This window comes from Rhinopithecus roxellana, chromosome 19 (assembly GCF_007565055.1).
Source record: "Rhinopithecus roxellana isolate Shanxi Qingling chromosome 19, ASM756505v1, whole genome shotgun sequence".
Taxonomy (NCBI): domain Eukaryota; kingdom Metazoa; phylum Chordata; class Mammalia; order Primates; family Cercopithecidae; genus Rhinopithecus; species Rhinopithecus roxellana.
The window spans coordinates 24,157,595-24,182,087 of NC_044567.1; the positions used below are offsets into that span (position 1 = coordinate 24,157,595).

General features: G+C 39.8%; 1 protein-coding gene across 2 annotated transcripts in view; it reads right to left on the reverse strand.

The window, feature by feature from the left end:
* MED13 (mediator complex subunit 13) overlaps positions 1–24,493 on the reverse strand; it is a 127,438-nt gene that overhangs the window by 90,048 nt on the left and 12,897 nt on the right. For both annotated transcript variants that reach the window (XM_030923087.1, XM_030923086.1), the window contains exons 3-6: positions 24,103–24,271; positions 5,106–5,251; positions 3,530–3,727; positions 1,184–1,378 (exon numbers count right to left, since the gene is read on the reverse strand). In XM_030923087.1, the coding sequence (XP_030778947.1) occupies positions 1,184–1,378; positions 3,530–3,727; positions 5,106–5,251; positions 24,103–24,271 (708 nt within the window). The remainder of the gene's footprint in view (positions 1–1,183; positions 1,379–3,529; positions 3,728–5,105; positions 5,252–24,102; positions 24,272–24,493) is intronic.

A 24,493-nucleotide genomic window follows, 5' to 3' on the forward strand; every position in this document is an offset into this window, starting at 1 on the left:
GGGCCAGCACAGGGTGGTGTGTGGAGGGAGGTGGGCTGAGGGCGAGGAAGGAGGTGTCCCATGGATCATGCTGTATAAGCAAACCAGACTACCCTGATGCCCAGTGACATCATCAAGGTTGGGGGCTGGCCAGAGGTAGGTAGACTGGAAGGACTCAGGAGTAGTGCGAAGGGTCCCTGGACACCAACTATGGAGCTGCTGCACAGAGCCTGACTTCCACATCAAGGTGGGGTTTGGAGCCCAGAATGAGCCCCTACAGCGGCAGCACTCTGGCCCTTCTGTCCCTGCCAGCCTCTGACCTCGGTCAGTCAATGATTGCTGGACTCTAGCCAAACACTCTGGTGTTCTCATTTAGTTGGAAATCAGACAGTCTTTTTTGTAAGGTCAGCTGAGCATGAGCATATTTCCCCTCCATTGTAAAAAGCTCTTCTTTGTTTCTGTATGTTTATCCTCCATTGTAAAAAGTTCTTCTATGTTTTGTTTTAAAGGTAGATGGAGGGAGGGTAGGGATATAAACCTGTTGCATCAATCGATGGGTCAGAACTTTAGCATATGCATATGTCCTTCTGAGTGACAGGGCATTTTGCTGAAAATAAGCACCTTGGTAACTAAACCCTTTTTAATAGCTAAAATGCTTTAGTTCTGTATTGACAGTTACTATAAAAGCTTGGGTTTATTTTTGTAGGACTTAAGTGCTAAGAATTAGAGCACAGCAATGGGCTGCTCTGTTGGAGTACATTTTAATTATAAACACACAAATCTTTAAAAATAAAAGCACGCTACTTTTAAATACAGAAAGCAAAATATCTAAAACAGGGAATGCAAACTGGATGGCAGTGTATCAACGCTGATTTTCTGACTAAGAGGATAGAGTAATAGTTGTATAGGAGAGTGTCCTTAATTCTGGGAAATACACTGAGTACACAGGAGTGATGGAACATCACATCTGTAGCTTGTTCTCAAATGGTTCAGAAAAAGACCAATGATAATGAATGTACATATACACAGAGAGGGTGAAGGAGTAAATAATAACAGTTTAGAAATCTGGCTAAGGAAATTACTTGTACTATGCTTGTAACTTCTCAAGAGGTTTGAAACTATTTCAAAATAAATTATTTCTTAAGTACTTACTGTACACAAAGTAACAGATTACCAGAGCTGATGAGACAAATTACTACTATACCTGTTTGGACTTCCTCAGGAGATGTAGGTGGTGTAAGCGTAACCGAAGACATAGCAGGATCTCTTGTGGAAGCAGGCACTTGGTGGACACCCAAGCAAGAAGATGAACAGTGAGTAGATCCCACAGGGCTAGGAGTAGGAATGTCTGACTGAGGGACTAGAACAAAGCATGCTGGGTAGATCATTCGGACACCAGCTGAAAGGAAAACAAAAATGGGACAGGAAAACCAATTACCTTTGTGACTAGTGAATTAGTCATACTCAAAAGTACTATAATGGAAAAGTAGGTATCACACCTGTACAAATAAAAATACATTTTTATAAATATAAGCTTCTTTGGCATAAGTTTTTCTTTTTTCTTTTTTTTCTTTTTTTTCTCTCTTTTTTTTCTCTCTTTTTTTTTCTTTTTAGAAGAAACCATAATAAACCACAACAAGCTGCCAGTGGTGGTTACCTTTGCTGAGAGAGATTTGGAAAAAGGCAGCTTTCCTTTTAATTTTTTAGATTTCTAGAAATGTGTTTTTTAAATCTTTGTTTGCATCTCTGACCAACTTAATGTGTATTACTTTTTTAATTTTATTTTTTAAGTTTAACAAAGGTAATCTGGACACTAGAATTACAAACCATTTTCTATTTACTTTTCTATATGCCTCTATTTTAAAAGCCTAAAAAATGTGTGTGTTTTGTTTCCGTTTTTGTCACAACTGCTCTGGTAATGTGTTTATTAAAAGTGAACACTGGTAATCTTTTCATTAAAAAAGAAAAAAAAAACAGGCCAGGAGCGGTGGCTCACACCTGTAATCCTGGCACTCTGGAAGGCTGAGGTGGGTGGGTCATTTGAGGTCAGGAGTTCAAGAGCAGCCTGGCTAATATGGCTAAACCCCATCTCTACTAAAAATACAAAATTTAGCTGGGCATGGTGGCGGGCACCTGTAATCCCAGCTACTCGGGAGGGTGAGGCAGGAGAACTGCTTAAGCCCAGGAGGCAGAGGTTGCAGTGAGCAGAGATCACACTACTGCACTCCAGCCTGGGCAGTGACAGAGCGAGATTCCATCTCAAAAAAAACAAACAAATAAAAGACGAAATGAGGTGATCTTCATGTATAACATTACCATTAGATTCCCTTAAATACAATATGGTAGGTTCTAATTCCAATTATCTGCTAAATTATATTTTCTCCATGCCTCCTCTCATGCCTCTCCGAGGTAGAGTATATGTCTTCACTCCATTGTCAGGCTATGTGACTTGCTCTGGAATGTAAGCATGTGACATAAGCCACATCCTAACAGAGCTTTAAATGTGCTTGTAGGGTCAGTGCAGCTTCTCTCACTTCTGTCTTCTACTATGAGATTAACATGTCCCAGATACCGGTACTTTGTTAACCTGGGTCTCTGAATGAGAAGACAGAGAGAATATCTATGTCTGAATCTGAAAAAATCTGACCCTTTTGGGCTGGGCGCAGTGGCTCATGCCAGTAATCCCGGTGCTGGGAGGCCAAGGTAGGTGGATCACTTGAGGTCAGGAATTTGAGACCAGCCTGGCCAACATGGCAAAACCCCATCTCTACTAAAATTACAAAAATTAGCTGGGGATGGTGGCGTGCACCTGTAATCCCAGCTACTAGCAAGGCTGAGGCAGGAGAAGCACTTGAACCTGGGAGGCGAAGGAGGTTTCAGTGAGCCAAGATCACGCTATTGCACTCCAACCTGGGCAACAGAGCGAGACTCCGCCTCAAAAAAATTTAAAAAAAAATTAAAAAAAAAAAAATCTGACCCTTTGGCAGGCAGAGCATGCAAAGTCACAAATTCTTTAGTTACATTTTCTGTCTCTTAAGTTATCAGAAGTGATAGTTTTACGAAACATTAAAACATCACATAACACAGGCTGTCAACTTTTCAGCCTTCAAATATTAATTCACAATTAACTGTCCCATTCTAAGCATGCTTCTTTCTAGACAGAATCTATTTCCCTGCCCCAATGACTTTGGCTTGGCCATTTAACTAGTTTTGTCTAATGCAATGTGAGCAGATGCAACATATACTGTATCCCAGCAGAAGCTTTGAGTACACTTACATGGTTTGGTTCAGTCCCTATTATTTCTTCTGTTCTCATAAGAACAGTATGTCCTAGCTACTGGGATACTCATTTAACCTAGGTTACAGAATGAGCAGATACATGGAGCCAAACCACAGCTAAGATGCAGCCCTTAAGTAATGTGGGCAAGAAATAAGAAATAAATATTTGGTGTTGAAAGCCACTGAGTTATTAGACTTGTTATTGAGGAAAATATAACTAATACATACAATCATGCGTTTTCCCCTTAGGAATAATACTCAGCATACATACCAACAAGAACTTCTACTGCAGCTAAAGAATCATCTTCCCAATCCATATCTTCCTGCTTTTCTTCAGACATCTCCTTCAAGCAACATGAGATAGGATAGAACTGTTTCCATTCACCAATTAATTTTTTTGTAGCTGAATCAGACATCTTGAATGCCTGTCCTGTGAGAGTGCCATTTAGTCCAAATGGGCATAAGATAACTAGAAACCCAAAGCAGACATCAAATAAGTAACTAAAGACTGTTTTACCAAATAGGAACACAGTGAACAATGTGGCAAGTGATTGTGCAATTATAAAAAAGAAAAGGAAACCAATAATAACCATTCCAGAGAAAAATCAATTTATTATACTTCATTATTGTGAAGATAAAGTACAACACTGAGTTTATTATATAAACTGTTAAAAATTTTTCTGCCCAGGCTGTGTGCAGTGGTTCACGCCTGTAATTCCAGCATTTTGGGAGGCTGAGGCGGGCAGATCACCTGAGGTCAGGAGTTCAAGACCAGCCTGATCAACGTGGTGAAACCCTGTCCTTAATAAAAAAATCAGCTGGGTGTGGTGGCACACGCCTGCAATCCCAGCTACTCAGGAAGCTGAGGCAGGAGAATTGCTTGAACCGGGGAGGCAAGAGGCTGCAGTGAGCCAAGATGGCACCACTGCACTCTAGCCTGGGCAACAGAGGGAAACTTCATCTCAAAAAAAGAAAAAAAAAATTGTCTGCCCATACTCTTAAGAATTTTAACAGAAGTTGGGAATATTTATAAGAAAAAGCAATCTGAGGAAAAACAATATAGATATATAAATATAGATATATAGATATATAAATCTAAATATTTATAATGTACTGCCATGTAAACTTTAAAAAGCAAATATTAGGTTTAAAGTTAAAATAAGAACACACTGCCAAGCCTTAAAAGCAATTCAGCAATCTTATAAAATATTTCTTCTAGAATTCAACTGTTTTCATAGTATAAATAGTCTCAAAAGTCCGTTTGTAGCTATGTTACAAATGGCTTTGGCCAGGCAAGGTGGCTCACACCTATAATCCCAGCACTTTGGCCTGGCCGACACAATGAAACCGAGTTCTACTAAAGAAACACAAACATTAGCTAGGCGTGGTGGCACGCGCCTGTAATCCCAGCTACTTAGGAGGCTGAGGCAGAATTGCTTGAATCCGGAAAGTAGAGGTTGCAGTGAACCGAGATTATGCCACTGCACTCCAGCCTGGGCAACAGAGCGAAACTCCATCTCGAAAAAAAAAAAAAACAACAAACAAAACATGGCTTATATGACCTGACACACAAGATAACCTTGAAAACGTTAACACATATAAATCCAATACGCTATCTAAAAGAACACTTTAAACTACCTCACCATTCATGGTCAAGAATTTTTGGTAATACCTGTATTTAAAAATGTAGTAACACTCTAATGGGGGAGAAGAAAGTAAATGACATCAAAATCATCTTTAGGCTAAAGATCAGGGGGAATTCCATCAATCCCCAAATGTAAAATTATGAAGTTCAATAAGGATCTTTCAATAAAAGATCAATTAACTAATATAATAAAATAATCTACCTTGAAATGGGCTATTAGACTGTTGAGCAAGGGTGATATGCTCTTCACTGAGAAGGTATACAGGTTGATGTTGGTTAATTTCCACACTGGTACAAACATTGCTGTCTCCATGCAAGAAAAAGGTGAAGGAGCAGGACAAGTGTTCACTAAAAAAGAAGAAAAAGTTATATCTTAGTGATGGCTAGTGGCCAAAAATGTTAACTTGCTTTTATTAGGAAGTATGCAAAAATTCATACTCTATTTTGCCCAGAAAGTCTAATTCATCAGAAGGAAAAAAATCATGGACATGAGCAAAGACTTAGCTATAAGAAAAGTTCTTTACAACACTGTTTATAGTAGGAAAGGCTGCAAATAGAGGGGCCAGTTAAATGAGTTAGGTACATTCACACATAGAATTATTATATAGCCACAACAGTAAGTTAAAGTAGACGAGTAGGTTTATTGGAAAGGGATAGGCTACCAAAATAGTAGGGTCAATTTTTTTCTTTTTCTTTTTTAAAGAAAGAGAGAGGGTCTCACTATGTTGCCCAGGCTGGCTCGTAACTCCTGGGCTCAAGGGATCCTCTTATCTCAGCCTCCAAAGCAGCTGGGACTACAGGCATGGGCCACTGTACCCAGCTCTTTTTTTTTTTTCTTTAAGAAAAAAAGTTTTCTTTGGATAAAGAAAATAAAGGTGGACAAAAGAATTAATGGTGACTCAATTTTTATTTTTGCCTATTTTCCCCTCTATATAAGAAACTAAATACAAATATGTTTCTCACTTTATTAATTTTCAATGGGGCTAATAATTTAATGCAATCCCCTCCCAACCAATAACATTATTTTAAAGCAACAATGTGTCTTAGAGTTGAAGGCATCCTAGAACCAAGAATATATGCAAAATAGTACACCTTAATGAAATTCGGATATGGCTGAGTATACAGGTTGGAAAATAAAAGTTCCCAAGGACACCAAGATAAAATTCAGAAGGGTCAAACTGCCCATAAGAGGATAAGATTGTACACTAATAAACTCTTCTTATTCTTTCTCCACACATTTATCTTAATAATTCATCTTTAAAAACCAGTTTTTTAAACTATGATGATTAATCAGCTCAAAACCTGTTTTATATATGTATAAGCCCTCTTGAATTTCTTCTGGATAAGCAGAACATAGTGAATTAAAATTATAGTAAAAGTAATGCTACAGTTAACAGAAGTGGGAAAATAGATGGTCGAAAAGAGGTGAAAAGCAATACAGAGCTAAGAATTTCTATATCTTATACATATGGAGTCGATACAAAATGTCTAAACTTGATAGAACAAGAAATACAAATTTAAGCATGTTATTCAAGTTACAAACGTAACTGACAGAGGCTAGTCTGAAGGTAGTTGAGTTACCTCAATTGACTGTTCAGTTAGTGCAGACAGAACTTGTTCTACTCTTTCCCCTTTCCACTACTGCATGTGACTAGTCTAAAAAATGCTTTTAATAGAAATACAATTTTTTTAGGCTGGGCACAGTGGCTCACATTTATAATTCCAGCACTTGGAAGGTGGGTGGATCACTTGAGGCCAAGAGTTCGAGACCAGCAAGGCCAAAATGGTGAAGCCTCCATCTCCCTAAAAATACAAAAAATTAGCCAAGCGCGGTGGCAGATGCCTGTAAACCCAGCTACTTGGGAGGCTGAGGCGCTTGAATCTAGGATGTGGAGGCTGCAGTGAGCTAAGATCACACCACTGCATTCCAGCATGGGCGACAGAGTAAGACTCTGTCTCAAAAAAAAAAAAAAAAAAAAAAAAAGTAAACAAAAATAAAATAAAAATTAACATAACTGACAGAAAAACTTAACTAAAAAAAAATTTTAAAAACCAACAACAAAAAAAACTTATCATTCTTGTTAAGAAAGCAGTGACAATGGCTGGGAATGGTGGCTCATTCCTGTAATCTCAGCACTTTGGGAGGCTGAGGAGGGAGAATAACTGGAGGTCAGGAGTTCGAAACCAGCCTGGCCAACATGGTGAAACCTTGCCTCTACTAAATACACAAAAATTAGCCAGGTGTGGTGGCAGGCACCTGTAGTCCCAGCTACTCAGGAGGCTGAGGCAAGAGAATTGCTTGAACCCGGGAGGCAGAAGTTGAAGTGAGCCAAGATTGTGCCACTGCATTCCCAGTCTGGGCAACAGAGCAAGACTCTGTCTAAAAGAAAAAAGAAAGAAAAGAAAGAAAGAGCAGTGACATTGTTGAAAGTTGATAAATCAAGGCCCAGAGGCAGTATAATAAATCTCTAGAATTATGACAGTAACCAACCAGAAGTAAAACAAAGTTTAAAAAAAAAAACCAACCTGGTTACTTCTGGGGAAGGGACTTGGATATATGAGCAGGAATCCTTAAGGTTTTCTAATTTATAATACCATTCTGTTCTGCTTGAATTATATTAAAATGTTAATCTTGGCCAGGGGCAGTGGCTCATTCCTGTAATCCCAGCACTTTGGGACGCCGAGGCAGGCAGATCACGAGGTCAGGACTTCAACACCACCCCATGCAATACGGTGAAACCCTGTCTCTACTGAAAAATACAAAAATTAGCTGGGTGTGGTGGCATGCGCCTATAGTTCCAGCTACTCAGAAGGCTGAGGCAGGAGAACTGCCTGAACCCGGGAGGCGGAGGTTGCAGTGAGCCGAGATCACGCCACTGCACTCCAGCCTGGGAGACAGAGTGAGACTCCATCTTTAAAAAAAAAAAAAGGTTAATCTTATTGGAATAATTATTGGTTGAAGAATTATGAAGACTAAAGACATCTACTTTAGTAAAAAGGGTATATATTTAAAATAACCACAAAATCAAGATAAGAGACTGTTAATAATAACTTTGAGAACTATCCACTCAGAAACGGACCATTGCTATTGCTTATTTAAAGGGAAAAACTGAAAGCCAGATGTGGTAACTCACAACTGTAATCCCAGCTACTGGAGAGGCAGAGTTGAGAGGATCACTTGAGGTACAGAGTTCAAGGCCAGCTTGGCAACATAACAAGAGCCTATCTCTACAAAAAATTAAAAAAACAGCAAGCCATGGTGGCACACATCTATAGTCCCAGACACTCGAGAGGCTGAGGCAGGAGAATTGCTTGAGCCCAGGAGTATGAAGCTGCAGTGAGCTATAATCGCACCACTGCACTCTGGCCTGGACAACAGAGCAAGACCCTATCTCTAAAAAAAAAAAAAAAAAAAAAAATTAAATAAATAAATAAATAAATAAAAGAATATGACCAGACTGGCCCACTGGCCAAAGGAGAATGAGAAATAATACGGAATAGATCTCTACCTAATCTGTAGTTTAAAGCATAAAGTATGGCATCAACTGGCTAACCACTCCCCACCTCCACCACCTCAAGTTGACCTCCAGTTACACGAATGAGAATACATAACTGCTATTTTTAAGCCACTAAGTTTTGGGGATGGTTTCATTACAGCAAAATAACCAATACAGAAATTAGTACCAAAAGTGAGGTGCTGCCAAAACAAAAACCTGAAACATGTGGCTTCTGCTTTGGGACTAGATGGTGGGTGGGGAGTAATCTAGAACACTAGAGAAATGATGAGGAAGCTACTATGAGAGACTGGGAAATGATGACCCATGCTATATAATGGAGAAACACTTTGTGGAATCATTGCCAGAAACAATCTGCAAGGCAGAAAATGTACCTAACGAACTTAAAAAGCAGATCAAGTCAAAATGTAAATTGGTTTTGAAGAGCTATACTTGATAAAGTACTAAAAGAGATGAATATAGAAAAGAGCTTACTGGCTTGCAAGCATAATCTAGAAAGAATATAGGTAACTCAGGACCAGCAGGGTTGGAAAATGAAACAAATACATGGTGCCATTACACTGCCTCAGCGAAAAGATCAAATCAAGAGTGTGACTCTAATATCCTGTTATAAACATCAAATATGATTTTTGATACTAGTTGAAACATTAAGATTTGGGTTTTTTCCTCATAGTTTTAAGCCTCCATGAATTTACTTTTCTCAAAGAAACTTTTTAATGTAAACAATCATATGCTACAAATTTTCTTCTGCATGGGAATGCACACATAGCCATATTTGTGCTTTTCTTTCTTTTGAATGTCCTCTTTTCTGACACAATTTTTCTATATAACTGAAGATGAGTTACAAAGTATGTAAATACATAAAAGATAATTTCTGAACAGTATTTTCATCTTAGAAAACCACTAATATTTAATAATTCTGAGAAGAATATGTCCATTATGCTTATTATATGTACTGACATACAACACAGGCAGAAACCAATTCTCAAAGCATTTTTCTCTCTTAACTATAATAAAGGACATGAGAATCTAAAAGCAAGACCAAATGCTAAAAACTTAAATGAAAAACTGATAGTCAACCAGCTAGAATTACTATGTATTTTTCAATATTACAAGCTTTTTACATGTTTTTCAGGCAACCTTAGATGACTAATGCATGTCTTGGTAGGGAGGCAAATCTTTAAAAAGAATTCTAAGAATTATTAACTAAAAATACCATGCTAAGGAAAACATTTATTAAGGAAGAGCTGGGTGTGGTGGTGAGCCCCTGTAGTCCCAGCTACCCAAGAGGCTGAGGGTGGGAGAATACTTGAGGCCAACAGTTCAATCATGCAGTGCACTTTGAGTCTGTGAATAACCACTGCACTCCAGCCTGGGCAACAGGGTGAGACCCATTTCTTTAAAAAAAAAAAAAAAAAAAAAAAGAGAGAGAGAGACAGAGAGAAGAGACTCAAGCAAGAATAATCTACTATATAGAGGAATTGTAATTTGATTAATTTTAGGATAAGTATGCTACAGATATGATTATGAAAGCTGTGTGCTTACTTAGCTACTGAACAGTAAATTTTTAAAATCTAAATTGCCAATACTTCCAAGAATATTTATAAGTAAAAGCAATAACCTATAACAGTCTCTTATCTTTAGAAGACAAAGAGGGCCAGGCACGGTGGCTCACACCTGTAATCCCAGCACTTTGGGAGGCTCAGGTGGGCGGATCACCTGAGGCCAGGAGTTTGAGACCAACCTGGCCAACTTGGCAAAACCTCATCGCTACTAAAAATACGAAAAAAATTAGCCGGGTGTGGTGGTGTGCGCCTGTAATCCCAGCTACTCAGGAAGCTGAGGCATGAGAATCGCTTGAACCCAGCAGACGCAGGTTGCACTGAGCCAAGACCACACCACTGCACTCCAGCCTGGGTGACAGAGCAAGACTCCAGCACTTTAGGAGGGCAAGACAGGCAGATCGTTTGAGCCCAGGAGTTTGAGACCAGCCTGGCCAACATGGTGAAATTCCGTCTCTACTAAAAATACAAAAATTAGCTGGGTGTCACCACACCTGTAATCCCAGTTACTCAGGAGGCTGAGGCAGGAAAACCACTTGAACCCAGGGAGGCAGAGATTGCAGTGAGTCGAGATCTTGCCACTGCACTTCAGCCTGGGAAACAGAGTGAGACTTCATCTCAAAAATTAAAAAAAAAAAAAAAAAAAAAGACAAAGCGGCTAGGAGACCTGAATTTTATCTACTGTTCCTTTAATCAGTGGAGTATAATTCTTAAAAACACAGCTTTCAACTGTTTCATTTTATACACGAAATATTAAATAAGATAATTTAAAAACAGCCAGCCATGCCTGTAATCTCAGCACTTGGGAGGCTGAGGCAAGAGGAGTTGGGCTTGAGCCCAGGAGTTTGGGACCAGCCTGGGCAGCACAGTAAGACCCCATCTCCACAAAAAAATTAAAAATTAGCCAGGTGGGGTGGTGCATGTCTGTGGTCCCAGCTACTCGAGAGGCTGAGGCTGAGGTAGAAGGAACATTTGAGCCTGAGAGGTTGAGGGTGCAGTGAGCTATGATGACACCACTGCCCTCTGGTCTCCAAACAAAAAAAATATATATTTAAAATGAATTTTTCTCATGACAAAGCATTTTAAAAGATTTTTAAAATTATTTTAAAAGCATTTTTAACATTTTAAAAATCTATTTTTCCGAAAATATTGTAATATCGGAAATGTTTTAAAATACATTAATTTGACCTATCTTAAATGTTATTTAGGAAAATAAGTTTACTCTAGTATGTATAAAATCATAAAAGTCATCTTTCAACTTTCCTAACAGTCTTTCCAGTGAGCACTTACCCACTTTATTTTTTAATTTTATGGTTTAGAGACAAGGTTCTCACTGGAGTGCAGTGGTACAATCGTAGCTTGCTGCGGTCTCAAACTACTGGGCTCAAGCAATCCTCCCATCTCACCCTCTTGAGTAGCTGGGACTACAGGTGTGTGCTACCATACCCACCTAATTTTTTTTTTTTTTTTTTGCTAGAGATGGCAGGGGCGGGGGCTCACTATGTTGCCCAGGTTGGCCTCAAACTCCTGGCCTCAAGCAATCCCCCACCTTGGCCTCCCAAAGTGCTGAGATTACAAGCATGAGCTAACTTCATCTGGCCCCATTTTATCTTTTAAATAAGAAAATAAAATTTGGCTTCTTGATGTAAAGGGGTAAACTTGTCTCCAAGGAGTCTTTGTAGCAATTCAATATACCAAAATACAAAACATGTAACCAATGGTCTCAGCTCCCACTGTATATCTGCCACTACCCTATTTACTAACAACACTTAATCCCAGCCTAGCGGTCTATGATCAAAGAAAAATCACTACCTCCTATACTGCTAGCATATAATCCCAGTATACAATAGTCTGATCTTATTGTAACAATGGTTTAAAATAAACCCAAGTTTGTATGTGATACTGGAGGGAAACAATATTCTAAATGTGTGGTACAATTTGAGATTTTTTTTTTTTTGAGACAGAGACTTGCTCTGTTGCCCAGGATGGAGTGCAGTGATGCAACCTTGGCTCACTGCAGCCTCTGCTTCCCAGGTTCAAGTGATTCTTCTGCCTCCGCCTCCTGAGTAGCGGGGATTACAGGCGCCCATGATCATGCCCAGCTAATTTTTGTATTTTTAGTAGAGACAGGGTTTTACCATGTTGGCCAGACTAGTCTCAAACTCCTGACCCTCAAGTGATCTGCCCACCTCAGCCTCCCAAAGTGCTATAATTACAGGCATGAGCCACTGCACCCAGCAGAGATTTTTTTTTTTTTTGAGACCGTTTCACTCTTGTCACCAAGGCTGGAGTGCAATGGCGTGATCTTGGCTCACTGCAACCTCCGCCTCCTGGGTTCAAGCAATTCTCCTGCCTCAGATTCCCAAGTAGCTGGGATGACAGGCACCTGCCACTGCGTCCGGCTAGTTTTTTTGTATTTTATTTTTTAACTAGAGATGGGGTTTCACCATGTATTGGCCAGACTGGTCTTGAACTCCTGACCTCAGGTGATTCGCCCACCTTGGCACTCCAAAGTGCTGAGATTACAGGCGTGAGCCACTGTGCCGGCCTGAAATTTTTTAAACAGATGGTGGTCTCCCTATGTTACCCAGGCAGGAGTGCAGTGGCTTTTCACTGGCACAGTCGTGAGGCACTACAGCCTCAAACTCCTGACCTCAAGTGATCCTCCTGCCGCAGCCTCTTAAGTAGCTGGAACTACAGGTGTACACCACCACACCCAAATCTCTGAAATCCTTATATTAAAGGTAACATTCTAGTCAGAGAATATTATAAAACAATTAGAAAATACCAACACAGTGAATTCGGTTGTGCTTTTTTTCCAAGGAGAAATGTTATTCATATCATCCCATCAAACATTTTTGGTATTTAACACTCAGAAAAGTAGAGTTAAAACAAAAACATATCACTACAATAAGAATCCAAAGTATTATTAGCTACTATAAAGGACTGCAGAGAACACTTGCTCTCCATGAGCTTACACTGCAATATCTAAAACAAAAAGTTATGAATGAGGCAGAATTTTATAAATGAAACTTGAACAATCTTCCATTGTGGAAAAAAATGTTCCTCAAATTAAGTACTGAAATTAATCAAAAGATTATTTCTAAAACAGAAAATGAAGACATGCTTATAGATTAAAGCTAGCTGCTCTAACAGCAACAATTCCATACGTATGCTAGATTAGGCAGTGCCACATCAAACCTATTTCTAGCATTTGTATTAAGAAGCTACAGAAAAATGATATCCCATTCGCGAGTAGAGAATCTGAGGTACAAAGAGGTTAAATGGCTTGTGTTAAAATCATAATACTAGTAAAGGGAATGCTGACTTCAAACTCTTAAACACCCTATCAACCAATTAAAAAAATGGGCAAAAGACTTCAACCGTCATTTCTCCAAAAACAACATACAAATGGCCGATAAACACATAACATGCTCAACACATCACTAATCATTAGGGAAATGCAAACCGAAAACACAGTAAGATACCACTTCACACCCATAAAAATAGCTTTAAAAAAAAACAGGAAATAACAAGTGTTGATGAGGATGTGGAGAAAATGGCACACCTCTGCATTGCCTTTGGGAATGTAAAATAGTGCAGCCACTATGGAAAGCAGTATGGAAATTCCTCCAAAAATTATACTTCGAATTACCATATGATCCAGCAATTCCACTTCTGGGTATACACCCAAAGGAACTTAAAGCAGGGACTTGATGAGAGATGTGCAGACCAATGTTTATAGCAGCATTATTCACAATAACCAAAAGGTGAAAACAACCCAAATACCATTTACAGATTAATACATAAACAAAATGTGGTATATACATACAATGGAATATTATTCAGCCTTAAGGGAAATTCTGTCACATGCTTCGTAAATGCATCTTGAAGATTTTATGCTAACTGAAATAACCCAGACAAAAAAGGACAAATACTACATGATTCCACTCATATGAGGTACCTACAACAGTCAAGTTTCTAGACAAAGTAGAATGGTGGTTACACGAAGCTCAAGAAAAGAAGAATTGAAGAGCTACCACTCTTTTATGAGTAGACTTTCAGCTTCAGATGATGAAAAAGTTCTGCAGATAGATAGTGGTAATGGTTAACAATGTGAACTTACTTAATGCCACTGAACTGTACACCGAAAAATTATTAAGTTTTACGTTATGTACATTTTACCACAATAAAAAGAAACTGTATTCATCTTTTTTTTTTCCTTTGAGACAGGGCCTTGGTCTGTCACTCAGGCTGGAGTGCAGTGGCGTGACCAGAATTCACTGCAGCTTCCACATCCTGAGCTCAAGCAATCTTCCTGCCTCAGCCAACCAAGTAAGTGAGACTACAGGTGTGAGCCACTATGCCCAGATAATTTTTTAATTTGTATTTTGTAGAGATGAGGTCTCACTATGTTGTCCAGGCTGGTCTTGAACTCTTGAGCTTAAGCAATCCTCCTGTCTTGGCCTCTCAAAGTGCAGGGATTACAAGCATGAGCCACTGTGCCCAGCCTCCCCTAGCCAACTTAATTCTGAGATTATTTTTATTCCGTGAATTCAAAAGTTTCTAAACTTGTCTTACATTTTTAGGATCCTCTAAAAATTCCAAAGCCTAGATTACAGCCCAGGTTAAGACATAAGCATCAATAATTTTTTGTAAGCTCTCCAGGTGATTCCCACATCCAGACAAGTTTGGGAATCATTTATTTGTATTTCTACAGCCTTCAGAGTAACTGTTTTAAATTCTTTTTTTTTTTTTTTTTGTCTTTTTTTTTTTTTTCCCCTTTTTGTGGAGACCGGGGTCTCGCTATATTAACCAGGCAGGTCTCCAACTCCTGGGCTCAAGCTATCCTCCCGCCTCTGCCTCCCTGAGAGCTGGGATTACAGGTGTGAGCCACCGCGCCCCCAGCAAGAGTTCTTTTTTTTTTTTTTTTTTTTTTTTTGAGACGGAGTCTGGCTCTGTCACCCAGGCTGGAGTGCAGTGGCCAGATCTCAGCTCACTACAAGCTCCGCCTCCCGGGTTTACGCCATTCTCCTGCCTCAGCCTCCCGAGTAGGTGGGACTACAGGCGCCTGCCACCTCGCCCGGCTAGTTTTTTGTATTTTTTAGTAGAAACGGGGTTTCACCGTGTTAGTCAGGATGGTCTCGATCTCCTGACCTTGTGATCCGTCCGTCTCGGCCTCCCAAAGTACTGGGATTACAGGCTTGAGCCACCACGCCCGGCCTGTTTTAAATTCTTAAATTTAAAGGTATAATACCAGTATCAGGTATTATTAACATAGCTCCATGAACAAAAGATCCATACTAAACTCCAGAAGTTAACATCTTACCTGTAAATCCTGTACATATTTCTGCTCGCTCAGTGAACATATTACTTACATTATACGGTAAATAATACTTAGAAAGTGGCTGGGCGCGGTGGCTCAGGCCTGTAATCCCAGCACTTTGGGAAGCCGAGGCGGGTGGATCACAACGTCAAGAGATTGAGGCCGGGCGTGGTGGCTCAAGCCTGTAATCCCAGCACTTTGGGAGGCCGAGATGGGAGGATCACAAGGTCAGGAGATCGAGACCATCCTGGCTAACCCTGTGAAACCCCGTCTCTACTAAAAAATACAAAAAACTAGCCGGAAGAGGTGGTGGGCGCCTGTAGTCCCAGCTACTCAGGAGGCTGAGGCAGGAGAATGGCTTAAACTTGGGAGGCAGAGCTTGCAGTGAGCTGAGATCCGGCCACTGCACTCCAGCCTGGGCGACAGAGCAAGACTCCGTCTCAAAAAAAAAAAAAAAAAAAAAAGAGAGATCGAGACCATCCTAGCTAACATGGTGAAACCCCAACTCTACTAAAAATATAAAAATTATCTGGGCGTGGTGGCACACGCCTGTAATCCCAGCTACTTGGGAGGCTGAGGCAGGAGAATCACCTGAACCTGGGAGGCTGAGGTTGCAGAGAGCTGAGACTGCGCCACTACACTCCAGCCTGGTGACAGAGCGAGACTCTGTCTCAAAAAAAAAAAAAAAAAACTTAAAAAGCAACAACATTATTCTGGTTTACCACTTCAAGTGTTCTGCAAAATGCTGCTTTTTATTGTTGTTTCTAAGTACTATGTTTTTACTATTTCCTATAACTTAAAAAAAAATACGTGTAGGAGACATACAGGTCTATAGGGTCAATAATCTATCTCATATTTTTCATGCCTAAAATGCAGCTCCAATACTTGATAGCTGTATGAGCTTGGACAGATTTGTAAGAGTCTACAGTAAGAATCATATAAAGAGGCCAGGCGCGGTGGCTCAAGCCTGTAATCCCAGCACTTTGGGAGGCCGAGATGGGCGGATCACGAGGTCAGGAGATCGAGACCATCCTGGCGAACACGGTGAAACCCCATCTCTACTAAAAAAATACAAAAAACTAGCCGGGCGAGGTGGTGGGCGCCTGTAGTCCCAGCTACTCGGGAGGCTGAGGCAGGAGAATGGCGTGAACCCAGGAGGCGGAGCTGGCAGTGAGCTGAGATCCAGTCACTGCACTCCAGCCCGGAAGACAGAGCGAGACTCCATCTCAAAAAAAAAAAAAAGAATGATATAAAGAAATCATGGTAAGAAAGGCTGGGCATGGTGGCTCACACCCGTCATCCCAGCACTTTGGGAGGCTGAGGCTGGAGGATCACTTGAGGCCAGGAGTTAGAGAACAGCCTAGTCAACATGGCCAACAGAGAAACCCCATCTCTACCCAAATTACAAAACTTAGTCAGGTGTGGTGGCGCACTCCTGAAAGTCCCGACTACGTGGGAGGCTAAGGCAAGAGAATTGTTTGTGCCTGGGAGGTAGAGAGTGCAGTGAGTTAAGATTGCACTCTGGCCTAGGAGACAAAGCAAGACCCTGTCACCAAAAAAAAAAGAAAGAAAGAAAAATTATGGTAAGAAAATCTCAACAAGGAAGAAAAATAGGAGAAAGAAAAGTCTTTCTTAGCATTTAATTTTTCTCATAAATGTTCTAGAAAGCATGAAAATGTAGAAAACTGACCATGCAAATTCTAGTGACATCATCACTTAAGACTTCAGAAATGATACATAATCATCTTGATGACAGACATTAAGGACAAAACATCATAGGTAGGCTACAGGGAAAACAATAAAAAGGTACATCCAGTCTGCTGAAGTAACTACACCTAATTTAGCAGAGAGTTGGTACCCCGACTGATACAAGGTATGAGATTCTTCTTGCCTTTGAGATTCTAGAGCATACTCACAATTTAGCATACAATTCCAGAAGGGTTCACTGACCAACAGAGAAGGTACCTTTCACCAACAAACACTACCAAGTTCAACTAGGCTTAAAGCCCTAGAACTGTGTTGTAAATACAACAGCCAATACACACATATAACTACTGGTGACTTAAAATCCAAACTGAGATATACTCTAAGCATAGTACACAAACCTAATTTCAAAGACAGCACAAAAAGTAAACTATTCCATTAATACCTTCTGTATATTTAATTATATGCTGAAATATTTTGGACATACTAAATTTAAAAATATATTACAATTAATTTTGCCTATACATTTAGTTTTTTTAACTTTTTAAATGTGCCTAGAAGAAAATTTTAAATTACATATGTGGCTCACATTATACTTCTACTGGACAGTACTACATTAGATGACAGGAAGAGAGGAAATGAGTCCATAAAAAAACCTAATAGCGATAGCTCCTAGCTTCTCTAGAAATTTGCCTTTTCAGAGACAGTGAGAAACCCAACCAAAGGACATCCTAATGCTACTAATAGTTAATAAAACATTTCCAGTGGAGACTTACATCTCATGGTGCCTATTTTTAATCAGTTTTGGAGATCATGAGATAATGTAAAAGCCATACATATGGCAGAAAATAAACATAGCTTTATGGGTGAAATTTAAAGCATATTCTTTTATTTACTTCCTTAAAAAAATTTGATTTTCTTTATTGAAGTACCAAAAGTACCGTTTTAATTATAAATATAAAGGTTCTTGTGTAAGCAATACCACCCGAAAAAATAACTTTCTGCAATGATGAAAATGTTCTAGATCTACACTGCCCAATACAATAGCCATTGACAATAGCCATCCTTTCCTTCCTGTGAACTTTTGCGGCTTTATCCCACAAAACCAAAACTTTATCACTCTCTGTGGACAAAGTTCTTTACTACTAATTAATTCCAGGGCTCTAATTATTCTAATACAAAGGCTTAGAACATATTGAACCAAACATTTAATCCTATTTTATGTTATATCCAGCAAGAATTTATTATATCCTATTGTATGTCAATATGTATACACATAATGTAATACAGACAGACACATATATGTAACATGTAATACTCTATATTGCCTTTTTTTTTTGAGACGAAGTTTCACTCTTGTCGCCCAGGCTGGAGTGCAGTGGCGCGATCTCTGCTCACTGCAACCTCCACCTCCTGGGTTCAAGTGATTCTCCTGTCTCAGCCTCTCAAGTAGCTAGGATTACAGCCATGTGCCACCACACCTGGCTCATTTTTGTATTTTTAGTAGAGACAGGGTTTCACCATGTTGATCAGGCTGGTCTCTAACTCCTGACCTCATGAGTTGCCTGCCTCAGCCTCCCAAAGTGCTGGGATTACAGGTGTGAGCCACCATGTCTACCCTATATTTCCTTTTAAAATTGGAGTTAAAGGTAACTATTTTACATAAATACATCAAAAAAGATTTAACAACATATTTTTTCCATAGAAATCAATTACATATAGTTGAGGGAATGGGGTAAGATTAAAGTATATATTAAAATCAAACATGCTCCCTATTAATGTATTTCCCTCCTATACAATCTCATCTGCCACTTAACAAAACCTCCTATGTCAATATATACGTAAGATACTGAACTAGTTGTCTAAAAAAAGAATTATTTACTAGTATCTTTCTATTCTGTATATCGTCCTAGAAGCATTTAAAACTTTTGCTAAATAAACTTTACTGCACACTCAGCTAAATGGCTACAACAGATTCAACATGACAAAAAGCTTAACCAAACACAATCTTAAGAAAGTCCTTGGCCAGGCGTGGGTGGTGTGTGCCTGTAATCCCAGCTACTCTGGAGGCTGAAGTAGGAGAATCAATTAGGCCTGGAAGTTTGTGGCTGCAATGAGTTATGATTGCGCTACTGCAATCCATCTTGGGCACAAAGCAAGACCCTGTCTCTATTTAAAAAAAAGGAAAAAAAAAAGTTCTTATTCAAGATAATCTTATTCAAATGCACTCTCAAACATCACAAGTTCAGAATATCTTTTATAGAAGACTCTAAAACCTGCATTAAGTCAATGGTACTTATTACAACCCATTTACTTGTGGGCTCACTAGAAAACTCAATGTCTGCCATGTGATCCAGTCCCCAGCAATGTAGGAAAACACCTAAACTATTCAAGAAAACACTGGTCATCATTCTTTTAACCAATTAACTGAAGACTGGTTTGTTCCTGTGGTTACTCTTATACTTGTGAGATTCTTTACAGGTAACCTAGCTATATCCCTAGAATTTGATTCCATTTCCTCTCTTTCAGTCCCTAAAGACTGTTCAACAGACAACTACATCACATGTAGGTCCAGATTATCAGAAAATGAGAATTTTTATTTAAAAATTTTAAAGAAAGAAAGAAGATAAAAAGGTAAGGAATATTATTTTCTCCTTTGTTCAGGTCAAACTAGTTTCACAGCATAAATTTTCTTTCTTTACAACTCTTGTTCTTTTTTCAGAATACTTATACCAAAAGTGAATTGATTAGTAAACAAAAACAGTCTATATGATACTTATGTTTCAGAATGGTCTAGAGACGCATTAATTTATAATTAATCTTTATCTACCTTCCCTGTATCATTCCACTGAATTCAACAGAAAAGAAGTCCCATATCATAACTCAAAGACAGACTTAGTTGCTTGGTTTTTCTACTTGCTATTCCATAGAAGGAAAAAGGGTAAGAAAGTTCCTGCAAAAAAGAGATTTGAGGACCAGCATTTATCTTTCCAGAATAAAGTCAGTTTTTATACCACAACTATGGTTCAAGAGTAACTCGAAAGAGCATACACTATTTCTGGTAACACTTCACTAATAAAATACAATCTTAATTTAGTTCCCCTCCTAAATGGGTCAGCCCATGGAAAAACACTGGTGCTCAATTACATGGTTAAATAACAAGCAGAATCTGTTGGATTCATGAAAATCTCCAGTTAAAAGTTTTATTTTCGGGCCAGGCACGGTGGCTCAAGCCTGTTAAGCCAGCACTTTGGGAGGCCAAGGCGGGCAGATCATGAGGTCAGGAGATCGAGACACAGTGAAACCCTGTCTCTACTAAAAATACTAAAATTAGCCGGGCGTGGTAGCTGACGCCTGTAGTCCCAGCTACTCAAGAGGCTGAGGCAGGAGAATGGCGTGAACCTGGGAGGCTGAGTTTGCAGTGAGCCGAGATCACGCCACTGCATTCCAGCTTGGGTGACAGAGTGAGACTCTGTCTCAAAAAAAAAAAAAAAAAAAAAAAAAAAGGGTCGTATTTTCGGCCAGGTGCATTGGCTCATGCCTATAATCCTAGCACTTTGCAAGGCTGAAGAAAGTGGGTAGCTTGAGCTCAGGAGTTCAAGACCAGCCTAGGCAACATGGTGATACCTTGTCTCTACAAAATCTACAAAAATTAACTAGCCGTGGTAGCATGTACCTGTGGTCCCAGCTATGCGGGAGGCTGAGGTGTGAGAATTACTTGAGCCTGGGAGGTTGGGCTGCAATGAGCCATGACTGTGCCACTGCACTCCAACCTGGGTGACAAAGTGAGAGACCTTATCTCAAAAAAAAAAAGTTATATTTTTAATTTTTTTTTTTTTTTAGACAGGGTCTTGCTCTGTTGCCCAGGCTGGAGTACAACAGCACAATCCTAACTCACTGCAGCCTCAATATTCTGGGCTCAAGCGATCCTCTCATCTCAGTCTTCAGAGTGGCTGGGACTACAGGTGTGTGCCACTGTGCCCACCTGTTTGTTTTTTTTGTTTTTTTTTTTTTTAAAGAGATGGGGGTCTGCAGCCACAAAAAAGAATGAGTTCGGCTGGGCATGGTGGCTCATGCCTGTAATCCCAGGACTTTGGGAAGCCGAGGTGGCGGATTACCTGAGGTCAGGAATTCGAGACCGGTCTGGCTAACATGGTGAAATCCCATCTCTACTAAAAATACAAAAATTAGCCGGGCGTGGTGGCGGGTGCCTATAATCCCAGCTACTCGGGAGGCTGAGGCAGGAGAATTGCTTGAACCCAGGAGGCGGAGGTTGCAGTGAGCTGAAATCGTGCCACTGCACTCCACTATGGGCGACAGAGCAAGACTTTGTCTCAAAAAAAAAGAATGAGTTTATGTCCTTTACAGGGACATGGATGAAGCTGAAAACCATCATCCTCAGCAAACTAACACAAGAACAGAAAACCAAACACCACATGTTCTCACTCATAAGTGGGAGTTGAACAATGAGAACACATGTATACAGGGAGGGGAACATCACAGACCGGGGCCTGTCAGGGGATAGGGAGCAAGGGGAGGGAGAGCATCAAGACAAATACCTAATGCATACTGGGCTTAAAATCCAGATGATGGGCTGACAGGTACAGTAAACCACCATGGCACATGTATATATACCTAATTAACAAACCTGCACGTTCTGCACATGTATCCCAGAACTTAAAAATAAATACATAAATAGGCCGGGCACAGTGGCTCACGCCTGTAATCCCAGCACTTTGAGAAGCCGAGGTGGGTGGATCATCTGAGGTCAGTTCAAGACCAGCCTGGCCAACATGGTGAAACCCTGTCTCTACTAAAAACACAAAAATTAGCTGGGTGTGATGGCAAATGCCTGTAATCCCAGCTACTCAGGAGGCTGAGGCGGGAGAATCACTTGAACCCAGGAGGCGGAGGTCGCAGTGAGCCGAGACAGTGAGCCAAGATCACACCACTGCACTCCCACCTGGGCAACAGACTGAGATTCTTTCTTAAAAAAATAAAAATAAAAAAATAAAAAAAAAAAAGGCGCAGTGGCTTATGCCTGTAATCCCAGCACTTTGGGAGGCCGAGGCAGGCAGATCACGAGGTCAGGAGTTTGAGACCAGCCTGGCTAACATGGTGAAACCTCGTCTCTACTAAAAATACAAAAATTAGCTGGGTGTAGTGGCACACGCCTGTAATCCCAACTACTCGGGAGGCTGAGCAGGAGAATCACTTGAACCCGGGAAGCGGAGGTTGCAGTGGGCTGAGATTGCACCACTGCACTCCAGCCTGGGCAACAGAGTGAGACTCTGTCTCTAAATAAATAAATAAATAAATAAATAAGGCAGATATTGCTAACTGCCTACCCAATATCCATAGCCACTTCTTTGATCTTTGGTATCTATCTATCATCCCTTTCTTCTTACTAACAAAAACTTGATTTTGTTCAGAGCAGCTATTTCCAAATAAAAGATATCTGTTTCTCTTAGTATGGCCAAAGATACGTCAGCTAGAGTTTCCAGAAAATAATTCACTTTCTGACTTAGGTGCCACACTTTCTTCCTCCCTTCCTTTCTCTTCCTGCCTGGAATCCACTGTGAGGTCTGCAGGTGTAACACACAGGAGGACCATGAAGATATAAAGATGGCACAGCAGAAAACTCTGGGGAACCTTGAATCCTTGATGACATTACTGAACAGATATACCAGTACTAAACTATCTACCTCCATACTCCTTGCTACTGAGAAAAATCAATCCCTACATAAGCCAAGTAGTTAACGTTTTTCTGTCATTTTCAGCTGAATGCATTCCAAACTTATACAGGTATTTTGTTAACAATAAAGGTTTACGTTAATTTTCAAAGAGGAAAAAAAATGAAAGCACCTTTATTTATCCAGGCTTATCTACTCATCCAGTCTACTAAAACTAAAAAGTTTGAAGAAGAAAAAAAAACTCCAGGTGCACATGAAAAAAGATGTACATATATGACATGAAAGACCTCAAAATGATTACAATCTCAACCAAATGTTCACTTCACATCCTCTTACACCTTTCAGGAAAAATTAGTAAGTTCCCTTTAATTTTCTCTTCCCCACATCCCATCTTAGTTGCCACTGGTTCATCTCTCTTGAAGTCTCACTAACTCAATGACTGCTGGGAACTTAAATCTTTTGACAGACTATACCTTATATTATCTAAATCACAGAGAAGTGTAGTAACCTGAAGGTTTTAATTGCACAGCAGGAGGTATCTATCATAAGTCTTTTGTGCCTCTATCTGCAACTACTCTAACAATTAGTGTCATAAATTTGCTTAATTCATTGCTCAAGAAAATTATAAGCTCTCAAAGAGTAAATGGTCTTACACAGAAAACACAAATTTAGCCGGGCGCGGTGGCTCAAGCCTGTAATCCCAGCACTTTGGGAGGCCGAGACGGGCGGATCACGAGGTCAGGAGATCAAGACCATCCTGGCTAACACGGTGAAATCCCGTCTCTACTAAAAAATACAAAAAACTAGCCGGGCGAGATGGCGGGTGCCTGTAGTCCCAGCTACTCAGGAGGCTGAGGCATGAGAATGGCATAAACCCAGGAGGCAGAGCTTGCAGTGAGCTGAGATCTGGCCACTGCACTCCAGCCTGGGCGACAGAGCAAGACTCTGTCTCAAAAAAAAAAAGGAAAACACAAATTTAAATTACTTTAATTAAAGGGAACTGAGAGACTGGGAATAAGAAGGGTTAACTTAATCCAAAACATACTCACAGATCACTACCTTTAACAGGTGTTAATGTTACTTAACTTTAATATCAGAGTGCTGGGCATACACTTCCATGCCTAAGGATCTGCTTTCATCCTATATTTTGTCTATCATCCCAAATCAAAATTTAGGCCACTGTATTAAAATATAGCTTATTCCTACTGTAAGGAAATTCTTAGAATGTAAAGTGGTTTAAAACAAAAAACAAAAAACCTGACTACATCTAGTACTTTGTCACTGATAACCTCCTGAATATGTCTGTATGATATTAGCTTGTTTTATCCCACATTCTCTGTAAAGACACAAAAAGGAACAAATCTAAAGAAATATCACATCAGAATTTAAGATAGCTTACCTTTTATTTATAGGTTTTTCATCTTTTTCATAAGGCTTTACAAACCACTTGCCAATACGTACAAAATTCCTGTTCATTAAACACCGTTCCAATAGATTGTGAACTGCTTTGAAAAGCAGAGTACGGCATTCATAGGAAAGTCCATTCTCCCACACTCCATCTTCTTCTTCTAAAAGAGAAACGAAGGAAACAGTAAGTAAAATAGTGGCACTATAATCTATTCAAAGCCAAGTAAAAAAGGTTGCAGTTTAAACTCTATATTCATCAACACTAGCTTATCCCAGAATATCAAGCTACAATCACTTCAATGTATCTCTAGACATTAGCAGGTTTCAAAGTTATTCCATAAAGAATAAAAGGTCTAAGTGCCATATATTCTATTAAATTACCT